The sequence below is a fragment of the Megalops cyprinoides genome, chromosome 7, assembly GCF_013368585.1.
Source record: "Megalops cyprinoides isolate fMegCyp1 chromosome 7, fMegCyp1.pri, whole genome shotgun sequence".
NCBI lineage: Eukaryota > Metazoa > Chordata > Actinopteri > Elopiformes > Megalopidae > Megalops > Megalops cyprinoides.
Window position 1 is genome coordinate 32307318 of NC_050589.1, and position 12208 is coordinate 32319525.

General features: G+C 44.0%; 1 protein-coding gene across 1 annotated transcript; it reads left to right on the forward strand.

The window, feature by feature from the left end:
* Positions 1–680: 680 nt before the first annotated feature.
* On the forward strand, positions 681–1507 carry LOC118781207 (twist-related protein 2-like). Its single transcript, XM_036534138.1, has one exon. The coding sequence runs from the start codon at positions 935–937 to the stop codon at positions 1505–1507; it is 573 nt and encodes a 190-aa protein (XP_036390031.1). The 5' UTR covers positions 681–934.
* The last annotated feature ends 10701 nt before the right edge of the window (positions 1508–12208 follow it).

A 12208-nucleotide genomic window follows, 5' to 3' on the forward strand; every position in this document is an offset into this window, starting at 1 on the left:
GAAAGCGCTCTGCAGGCCTCCAGATTGATCTCTGTGTTGGGGGCTGGGTGATACTACCGCATTGGACCCGGCTGTATGCTAACAGTGTTAGTAATGCTAATGGTGGGCCATATATTTAAAGAGCAACTTAAGATGTGCATAAAGCCAGAATAAGGGGAAACACAGAGAGAGAAATACAGATAGACAGAAAGAGGAGAAGAAAGAGGAAAGACAGAGACAGAGAGAGAGGGAGACGGAAAGAAGGAGGTAGAAACTTTGAAATGAAAGGTGCATATTGCTTTTCTAGTTCTAAAATGTCTAAATTTGAACAGTTGTTCTTGACCAAAAAGGCTGGTGTGGCGTAGGATTGAGAAGCTGGGACGGGAGAGGGAGGGGGGAGCTGGTGGAGAGGTGGATTGTTTTTTCGCGAAATCTGGAACCTATAAACTTCAGACAACTTCTGGTAAAACTTCAGCCACGCTTCTGCTGATTGGCCCATCCGGCTGCTTCTGCCCCACTTCCCACCAACCACCGACCCCGTCCACTTCCTGCTGTCCCGGGCCTGGACACACCCATAGGAACCTGACTCAGCCAATCAGCGCTCCGGTCCAGCTGTGGATCTAAGGGCCCCTCCCACACGCATTATAAGAGTGGTCGACGTCGGGCCGAGGAGAGCAGATGCTTGTGGTGGTCGACCTGCTTTGAGATGGGAAGCTGCTCGCAGAGTCAAGCGACATGCATGTTGTCATAGCGAGAGAGCGCTGCCCTGCTTCGGTGTAGCTGACGCACGGATATCCAGCTTTTTTTTTTTGTCGCCCCCAGGCTTTGACGTTACGTGAAACTCGAGAGTGTGTGTTGGTGCCAGCGTGCCCTGGCGTGCGGAGGGGCAGGCAGAGTGACGGACAGAGAGACGGAGAGTGCACAGCCCAGGAGGGAGCGCAGGGTCGACGCGGCCATGAGGGAGGAGCTCTCCGGGGCCGACTCCCCCGAGGGGGGCCGGGTGGCCAGCGAGGAGGAGCTGGAGCGCGGGCCCAAGACGGGCAGCGGGCGCAAGCGGGTGCCGTACCCCAAGAAAGACGGCGCTGAGGAGAAGGGGGCGGGCAGCCCGCTCAGCACGGCGGCGCCGTCCGGGCCCAAGCGGCTGAAGAAGAGCCCCCCGGCGGCGGCGGCGGCGGCGGCGGCCGTGCCGGCGGCCCCCGGGTCCGACGCGGGGTCCCGGCAGCCCTTCGAGGACCTGCACACCCAGCGCGTGATCGCCAACGTCCGCGAGCGCCAGCGTACGCAGTCGCTGAACGACGCCTTCGCCTCCCTGCGCAAGATCATCCCGACCCTGCCCTCCGACAAGCTGAGCAAGATCCAGATCCTCAAGCTGGCCTCGCGCTACATCGACTTCCTCTACCAGGTGCTGCAGAGCGACGAGATGGACAGCAAGCTGGCCAGCTGCAACTACCTGGCGCACGAGAGACTCAGCTACGCCTTCTCTGTCTGGAGGATGGAGGGGGCCTGGTCAATGTCTGCCACCCATTAGCCACCCCGCCCCCCCCCCCCCCCTTCCCCCCTTCCCCCCTTCCCACTCATCACCCCCTCAACCCCTCCCTCACCCTCACCCTCACCCTGCCCCACCCCTCCCCTTCGGCCCAGTGATCCCTCCCACCTCTCCAACCCCACCTGACCTCCTCAGCCGCACCTCTCCAGGTATTTACACCTAATTCCCGCACCTCCACTCTCACATCACATCTGCACCACACCATTCCACCTCGGAAATCACATACCGCATACTTACACCTGAGAGCCATTTCTGATTTATGTTCTTCTTATTTTTTTGTGACATTTATTTCAGTGACTTATTTTTGTGTGCCCTTAGTGGCCTGTGGAAATGTATGTTTCATGTGGTAATATGAGAATATGAGGGGTCTCTGGAGACTTGAGAATGACACATATTGAATATTCATAATTCATTCACATCATTTATTTCTAATCAGATTTGACCATTTTTATCAGCTTATCCAACATTATTGTTAAAGGTCATGATGATTTGCAACAGACTGCTTTGCTCATGAACTCTAGCAATCCTGGTTGATTGACAGGAATGAGAATTGCTGTGATCATAGTCTATAATTAATAAAAAGAATAAAGAGAAGTATGAGCAGGACTAGGAAACACCAGCTCATTTTTATTTGAGGATAATGTTATAGTGGACAGTCAAACTCTCCTGAACCCCCTGAACCAGAGTAAAATACATATCCTTGACAATCATCTTCTCCCTTGCTCGGAATCTTCATCAGTGCCATGGGTGCTTATGAGCATCTGATTCCAGGTCTGCCACAGTGGAGGTCACATGCATTTACATGACCCTACAACTGATCAGAGAGCAGTGCAAATTCGCAGTCTTTGTGAGCTTGACAGGATAGAAACATTACTCTCAGCGAGACTTGAGAAAGATATCACTGCACAAAAGCGCCGTAGACTGATATGGTACAACGTTATCATGAGGACATAACATTTTTCATTGTCCTATGGTAGATGCAGGTATTGGACTGAAATAACTGATTTGCTGGGTATTGTTGGAAGGTTAGACATCTGTTTTTATCTCTTTATTTATTTAATCTGGAGAATTTATTTAGAGCTTCCCTACAGGGCCACCACTGCAAGCTATGTATAGTCCTGTCAGAGCATAACAAGGGTGTCGGTAAAAAAGCAAAAAACAGCAAAACAAAGAAACACATATTTGGCTATGTTAATGTTGTGTGTGAAACTATGTATGAAAATGCGGAGAAGTGATCTGTGCACGGCAAAATTTAGAGCAATCCTTATAGAGCTGAGAACTTCAAACGCTGGCGTTCTGAGAACAGAAGTGATTGTTGAGATCGTAAATTTGGATAATGGCACATAATGTTGCTGTTCCTCCTGGTGTGTAACTTGTCCGTAGATCACCTCATCTCAGATCGCTTTAAAGCAACCGGCTATTTAAATCATGTAATTAGTTTAATCTTCAAGTGAGGGCATTCGAAAATCATACATACCCATAACATAAATGGTAATGATGACACCATGCAGAAGAAATAGAGATAAGAATAAAATGGCAATATCATGGGTCATTACTGACATTGTTAAATTTGGTGTAAACTTTGGCTTAAATTTAGTACAAGAGAAAAAGTCCCGGGTTCACTCAACAGTCGTCCTTAACTTTGACTGAAAATTAAATTCAAACGTTACTCTTTTTCTACATGACCGCAGTTTGTTGATCTCAACAATTTCCAAATTGAATTCAAAAATTGTTTCTGTTGAAAGCACCTACATTCATTTATAAGTTGAAGTTTAGGACAGATGATGATTTAATCCATTTATACTGACACAATAATTACTAGTCAGAATTATTCATTTATTTTCACTAAGTTTATTTGGCGTGCTATGTCTGTTTGATTTGATTTTATTGATCAATCATTTACAATTAAACTTTTAAAAGCATTTTATGATTTTTTTAATGTGATGAAACAAATGTTCATGAGTAATAATTAGTACAAATAAGAGATATTAAATATATCCAAATCTGATCTGTACCTGAGGGTATCTGTAATGTGTTACCCTATATTTAAGTTTGCATGTGAACTGTACTGAATAATTTTCCACTAAATATTGCTAATATATTCTGCTGATATGCTGATTGATTAAAAGTGAACCAAACTGATTATTTGAATAAACCCACAGACAGAAAATAAGGTTTAAAAACATCAAAAACCTTCATGGAACTTTTTTTGTAGACACTGAAATCATGTAATGTTGGTCTTTCTCCTTCTCTTTGATCTTCCCCTACAGCCAAACCCTTTGGAAAACCACATTATTAAAATCATTTCAGCTTTCATTTTTTTTTCCCAAACCATTCGTGTCATACATGTGGTTCACCAAGAACTACTGATCACGGTGACTGCAGTAATAATAATAATAATAATAATAATAATAATAATAATAATCTTATTGCACATAAAAGTCACTATATTTTATTCGAATTATTTGGTTACTCATATTTTATGTATCTGACATCAAACATCCATTTCACTGTAAAGATTAATATGTGCAGGTAATATCTGGTTTGCTGAAAAAATCTTCCATTTGCAGTTCTATTTTTGCAAGCTGAAATGAAAAGCCGCCTTTGTATCCCTGCCATAGTGTCTAACGCGTCGTAACTGTGGAGATGCAGCAACACTGTGATGGATGTTATTCTGTGCCGTGTTTATCCACCCAAAGCAGAGGAATGGTGTCTCTGGTGCTTGGGGCTAGGGAAACCGCTTGGTAAAAAGAACGAGGTGTTTTCTGATTCCCTCTCCCCCCAGTGTCAAGGCCCGGTATCGGATAGCTCCTGAGCACAGCCTCTCCTGTTAGCCTGGCCACGTGTTTGTGGTTTGCCGTTTGAAGTCGCACAATTTAGCCTCTTTGTGAGCAGCCCAGTAAAAGACCAGACGGCACTATTATTAAACAGACCGCACGGGGTAATATTTCCCCAGCAATGGAGGGATTTTTTTTTTTGCGAGATGTACTGTCAGCACAGAATACTCCTGTGCTCTCCTGTTTCTTATTTTCTTTTTTTTGGTGGAAACAAGGGGGAAACACTTGTAAGATTCCTTGATTAAAGGAGTGAGCAGAGGGACAAAATCACGATATCCAACCGCTTTGTAAATAACCTCCGCAGACCAAAAAGGTTGTAAAGTGTGAAAAGTGAAAAAAGTTTGTTTCCGAAGAGCTAATGGTTGAATTAGGTGGGACGTCCCCGGTGCCGCCTGTGTGATTTTGGTCCGGGGGGAACAGTGGGGGATGGGGCCGTGACTGTGGATGTTCATTCATTTAAAGCCAGCTGGTTATTGTATAGATGGAGCAGGAGTGTGAGCTGAAAGGGAGAGGTGAGGTCTCCTGCTGTGTCCTCGCCACAGGAGCTCCTGTCCAGCGTGAGGCAGTCAGGGTTTGCAGGGCCCAGGCTGGCAGGAACCTTTAGATTGGAAACAGTTGCGAGGTGTCACACAGGTGTGTGTGCACTGGTGTGTGTTCAGGGAGAGGGCAGAGAACTGAACTGAATGTGTGTGCCTGCGTGTCTCATATGTGTGTTTGCACCTGTGTGTGTGTGTGTGTGCCTATGTGTCCCATATGTGTGTTTGTATATGTGCGCGCGTGTGTGTGTGTGTGTGTGTGTGTGTGTGTGTGTGTGTGCACGCGCGTGTGTGTGTGCTTGCATCCCCCCTCTCTCTCAGACCTCCATCCTTTTCAGGTGCCACAGCGACAGTGATCTTTTGTTTTTAAGCATTTCAAAAATATTCTCCCAGGCTTACTGAACCAATTATTATTGTGCAACAAAGAGGATAGAAAGCCTTTCAGGGCTGGAATTAGCAAGAAAATAGGGGGAAAAAATCAATTTATTCCCAGAGCTAGTATATTGGATCGTAAAACTGCCAGTGTGCAAATTTGTGTTTAAACATATTGTAGGAACTAAACTAGTTCGACAAGAACAAAAAGAATTCAAACAACGGGCAAACACAAGAAGTATTTCATTCCGTGAGGTCTGGAGTGGAGCTATCAGAATTAGGCACTAAAAACTACCAGAAAAATGTCCAGTATTGAACTTCATAATAAAAGGGTTAGCAGGTAAAATCTGTATTAGACCTCTACAACTGGAATCCAGTCCCTAGTCCAACGTCAGGAAGATGTTCAACAAGATATGGTACATGTGTGTACAACCAGAGCTTCTTTTCTATGTACTTCTTAGTCTGTTCTTTTAGAAAAAACACCAACTTCGTACATTGTCTCAAACTGAAACTTTTTAAATATTATTAGTATAATTAATAATCTCATTACTGTTACTATTATTTGTTTGCTCAGGAGACACATCTTACAGAACCTGTATTTAACATATTCTTCCTTTATACAGCAGGATGCCAGTGCAGTTTAGGTTAGGCATCTTCCTCAAGGGTGCCACAGCAAGGTCCATCCCAGGACTCAAACCTGCAACCCTCTCTTTACAAACCACACTGTTCCTTAACCATTACTCTTCATTACCAGAATGTAGTGCCCCACACTCCAGCAGAGAACTGGAGCGCAACACAATATACAACATGCAATATAGGCGATGCTGAATGACAGTTTCCGGGCTGTATATAGCCGGGCCTACAGAGGGTTCATATCACCGTGTGAAGGAAAAGCTGTCTTTTATTTGTCAGCTCTGCGGTTTGCGTGCGCGAAAGCTCGTGTGATTTATTGTGCCTGGATTGGACGGAGCCTCGCCTGGCAGGGAGGCAACAATGCGTTCTGTTCAGTTCGTCTTCCAAGCCGGGTCGTCACAGCTCGGTTCCAGCCCTGCCGACGTCGGATCGCCGCCGCCGCCGCGCGTATTTTTATGGGGGGGCGGCTCAGGCCGGGCCAGGCAGATGCGCTACCATGGGACGCGGGAAAACAATGCTGGCCCTGACACGTATGCGAGGCAGCCGAGCCAAAAATAAGCCTATAAACACCGAGGCCCTCTGCGCGGCGGGACAGACGTCAGATCTGCAGTATGCTGCAGGTGCAGAAGCCCTGTACGTTTGGCACCTTTGGCAAGACACTGAGAACCATTCTAATACTACACCTTGTAGACCTTTTAACACATTGAGCAATGAAGAAAAATTAAGATAGAAGCATAATGATGACACACATACAATAGTACTAGAGGTTATACTCTGGAATCCTAGCACAGTTTCGCTTACAATAACCTTATCTTATGGTCTTAGGGTCGTGTCTTATTCACCCCATTATAAGCACATTTCTGTAAGCGATGTAAGTTATGGACAGTTATTTGAAGCATTTAAATTTACATTTAGTCATTTAGCCGATGTGCATATCCAGAGAGACTTGCTAAGTCAGAGAACAATGTTCCTCTAATAAAATTGCAGTAAATTGTAACTGTTATTTATTTGTGGTCCCTGCCCCTTGCCATGGTGCAGCACAATCGCAATGGCATCAGCTTTATTGGTAGGACGTTCCTACTCCAGCGCACCAGCCTTTTTCACTTTATTAATCGGGAGCTGCATGCATTCATGTGAGTTTATTACTTGGGCCTGCCAAAGTAGCCTCACAGATCCAATCTTACACAGTGACAGAATTCTTGATATCTGCCTTTGAATTGTCTCATTGGAAGACTCCCTGAAAAAGGACGAATGTTAATGCAAATTCATAATAATCAACAAAAATAAATAAATCATATATAAAGTTCCCACTACTTGTAACACCATCAATAGCTTAAGTAGCAAACGAAATTGCATGCAGATGCTTGTTTAAATAGATTTCTCATCGTTTGGCTAAACTGCTGTTCAATTTCTCTCTGTAAAAATTAATCCTTCAATTAGCGGGATCCAAAAAGCCTAACTGAAGGCCTTGGTGGGCTGGAAAGTCTGGTTTTCATCTTCAATCAAATTTCCAGGCTTAATTAATTACCTGAATTCCCAGTGTTCACTAATGAAAAGGGATTTAATCTTTTTCTTATATTACTAATAAAAGCCTGATGTTTTACTGAATATACTATATCTACTAAAATGTGTGATGGGTACCACATAGTTGATATAAACCTGATTACCTTCCAGTTGTTGCCCACAGATGTATATCTATAAATCTTTACATTACATATACACTGCATAAATCTCTTTCGATATATAATCTTCAAATCTTTCCCTATCTTTCCTTGTTGTTGCTAGCTTAGACAACGTAATCATCCTAAGAACACATAAAGAAAACTCTAACACTATCTTAGAAGCCTCCAGCCCAAATGTTACAGGGTACGTCTGTGTTCTTGCAAGTGGATTTTTTTTTTTTTTTTCACAAAATGTCATTGTTATATTCTGAACACTGGGGATGCGAAGACAGCACCTCATCACTTTGTAACAACAATGCCTCAATCACTATTTCCGTGCATTTACTAAGATGGCGCCGTAATGGCTGATACTATGTTAAATAGGTGTGTACCTACATTTCCCTCTCTAAATTTTAAGAGAGGGACCCCAATTTCAACCTGAAACACTTCAGAACGTCTCCATCACCAGGAATACTGCGTCAGTGATAATGGTGGGATTACTTCAACCTGTGTTAGTTTTGAGATCAGTGCCGTGCGTCTCCTGGGTTTATTTTCGCAGCGCAGGCCTGGCGCTGGTGTGTTTCCTGTGTCTGTCCCAGAGCTGAGGAGAGGGCCCCTCGGCTCTTTGAAGGCCCTCCAGGCGCACGCTTGTGTCCGTCAACTCTCAGCCTGGCCACCACTCAACATCCTCTCGTCATCGACAGAGTTATCAGAGCTGTTAACGTGGGCTTAGTGGAGACCTGACCACACAGAAGACAATTTTCCCTTCTTATTTCATAATTCAGATTCACAACTTTACACAACATTCAGGCATTTCTGCCTTTGACAACCCTGAATTCACGGTGGTAGTTTTCATGTTTTCAGATATACATGTGACATACAGTTGTTCACTGAATGTGCAGCATTCATGTTTATAATCCTTTAGCTGCATAATTACTCCTCCTGTTGGTCATGGTAAGGTAATAAGAACTGAGTTGGACGCTGTTTTCTGACTCACGAACAAAATCATCATATGCAGCGCCCATTAGCGCTGTGTTTTACTGCTTGTGTTTATGATGTCTGGGAAAATAAAACTATTGTTTTGGAGCACTGCCGGACAATAATTCTATATTTTTATTGCAGTGAATAAAAAGACAATTACAAAAAAAAAAAAAAAAACTGCAAAGACAAGAAGATTCGATATTGTATATCAGCCCTGCAGCTGGAACTCTTAATTTGACCATAACTATGAGCTTAAGTTTACGATAAAAGAACACAACTGCACTGAAATCAAACGATACAAAGAGATTCAAAACATGGTATGGAATCTGTGACATGTTCGCTGTGGTGCGTGACGAACAACGGTAAATGCTAGCAAAGGCAAGAAAGAGGGATAAATCTGCTACCGATTTTGCACGAAAAAAACATTTAGATTCACATGGAAATATTATGTCAAACTCACAATCATGAACATCTTCATGAGAATACAATAACAGTATCGTTGATGTTACACTTTGAGAAACGTTATCCCTCAACGTTATCCACACGCATTCTGGCATCTATCAAAACACTGCCACAATTTGAACATAATGTTCTGTCTCAATACACTTTATGAGTCATGTGGCATATTAGCCAAACCCAGAAGTTTCTCCTTTTGCGAAATTCACCAAAGTGGACCAATCTGCTGCATCTCCTTGCTGTTTGTCTTAGTGTTCGCCCTTTTAAATGGGTCTTTACAGGGAGGTGAATGGATTCCGATTCGATACGTTCGCTACAGGAGTCGCTCTCAGGACAACACTTCTTGATATCAGCAGGATGCACAGCCCTCGCTGTGAGGGATGCGCCACGGTCCAGCGAGAGACGCGCACTAATTTGTGCGGTCGTTTAGATCTGGATTCGAATACCTCAAGCGCAAAGGAACGGCTAATTCGTTTCAGGAGAAACTCACCTCTGCGTGCCCACCTACTGTTATTAAAGCGGAGGAAACTGAATGAGTGGAGTTCAAACACCTCAGTAAAAGTACTGGCAGGATACTTTGCCGGGACAAATGCACCCAGATGCTGTGTAAGCAAGGCCAAGGAACGGCCTTTATTTTCGAAGGAAACCTAATATTTCTCATGCAGACACAGACAAACATGTAACGGTTTCTTCGAACAAGTTCTGCGCGTTGCGACTCACGGCACAATGTCCCGGGGCAGTGATTTCAGCGGTTCTGCAGTTATGTAGCAGTGTTATGAGCCATGCTGTAGAGTTTCGACTCAGGCTGAAGAAGTGTGGAGCGGTTTTGTGAATGTGTGTAACTGCCGAGCAACATTTTGTCATGTTGTATAGCACCATACCAGTGCTGTGCGTTACGTCGTAGGCTATAGTTGTGTGGCAGTGTGCTGAGTCACGTTGTACACTTGTGCATTGGGCTGGGAGTGAGTTTGCAGTTGTGTAGCTGTGTGGGACCATTTTAAGACAAGTTGCATAGCTGTGTGGCAGCGTTGCGAGTCATGTTTCATGACTGTGTGGTGGTGCTATGAGCCATGCGGTAATCATACAGCTGAGCAGCACTTTTGTGAATCATATTGCACAGTTGTGGCAATGCTGTGAGGCTCAGAGGCGAACCCTCGGTGTAGAAGCATCCGAAAGCTCATCCAGAGCAGTGCACGCGGACTCTTACAGGTTCCGTCCGTTAAACCGGCTCCTGCCCGGCGCAAGAGAAAACAAGCAATTCCTGGCAATTTGTGTATTATGGTGTAATTACATCCATCTGATATCTGAAAACCCACACACATACTTACTGGGCTCTCTCTCTCTCTTGGCATGGAAAGGAAAGGCTGTAATTAGACACGAGAGAGGGAGAATGAGCGAGAGAGAGAGAGAGAGAATGAGCGAGAGGGAGAGAGAGAGAGAGAGAGAGAGAATGAGCGAGAGGGAGAGAGAGAGATCCAGCTCAAATATTCGCTTGTTAAACAGAAAAAAAGACGTTGGGAAATTTGTTCTTTTTTTCTCTCGGTGTAAAGTGTAACAGTGTTTCTTGTTTGATTTGTTTTTGTTCTGTTCACATTGTGTTGTCAGATTCCTGGCTAAATGGCTCTCTCCCTCTTACACACTAACAGACACACGCACGCATGCACACACTCACACTCTCTCACACAAACGCTTGTGAGAACCATGTACAAACGTTATTTAATAGGTAATAGCTGTCTAAATGTGTTTCATAAGGTGCATGCGTCTGCCCTGTTGTGTAGTTTTATTTACACACTGTCTTAGTTTTATTTGGACAGTGAAAATGTAGCTGCAGAACCCATCACTGGCTACTATACAAACGTTTAAATTGGACTCTGCACAAGGGTGAGTCAAGTAGGATAAGACTTTTAAGAGAGTCCAATCTGATTGTCTATGAAATGATGAAATTTACCATTGTGTCAAATTTAGACTTTGCTCCAAACTGACAGACTGCTTCTTTTCTCATGTCTTTGTCTCTGTCTCTGAAGCTTCACCTCGACCTCTGGACAACGTTCCTTCAGCATCAAGACAGCATCAAGAGAAATGTCTCCACTCTGACATGGGACGGTTACACGGCCCCCCCTCCTTCAACAGAAACACTCTATCCCTCCCCTACCCTGTCTTCAAGACATGCCTGAACACTCATGCATCAATTAATGCAAGCGAGGCTGAAATCGGTCTGACTCTTCAAATGTATTGGCAAGAGGACACAGACCTACTCACAGTGGCTACTCACAGGCTGTGAGAGAGGGTAAATGGAACCACAAGGGGGCGCTGTGAGAAACTGGTCCCACCTCTGCCTTTCTGAGGAGACCAAATGGTTTGGACCTATGCCCTTAAAATGAACATGGTTTTGTGAGACCAGCATTTCTAGAGGCCTGGCCACCCCTGCCAGTCGATGCCAATGGTCTTTTGAATACCACTTTCATATTAATAATTCTCAAATAAACTTGACCTTGAAAGGAATATTCGTATGAATGCTGTAGCTTACTGGTGAATGTTTACATATGTACCTTGGGAGATGAAGAGATGCTAATGTTTTTATGCTAGCAATGTTAACGAATGCTGCATGCTAATAAGCTAATTGTAGCAGCATTCTCGACATCCCCTTCCAGATTCACAGGAATGCAGTAAATGTTACAAACGAGCTTGAATTCAATATTGCTTTTTTAACTTCTCATTTTTGTCAGTCTTGTGTGGACTGACTTGCATATATAGATGTTGAACAGTTAATAGTTAAGAGAAAGAACAAAATGTAAGACTAATGCAAAGTCACAGAATAACCGCGGTGCTGTAATAAAAATTGTATTCTGGACTCTGGGTATGATTGCTCAGATAGTGTTATATTCTGCATGTGCTGTGAATTCCATGAAGTGGCAACTGTAGCCCTGCAAAGTCTAGTAGGCTCCTAGAGGTTTTTGATAGCCTCTTTCAAATGCAGTAGTTTCTCAACAAAAACTAGAATGACTATGAGTATTTCTGTGATATGTTACAAATGGTGTGCTACGTGTGGTTGATTTCTTGCTACGACACATTCACAGGACTGATGGAAAGTGATGGCTTCAGACAGACTTTGGATTGGTAGTTAAGATGTGATGTTGTGGTAACCAGAGCTACCTGATGCTCTGTTTGAGAAAACTGATCTGGGTACAGTCTGTGGCCTTCTTGTTC

Coding starts and splice junctions, on each gene's coding strand:
- LOC118781207 (XM_036534138.1), top strand. CDS start 935: ATGAGGGAGGAGCTCTCCGGGGCCGACTCCCCCGAGGGGGGCCGGGTG.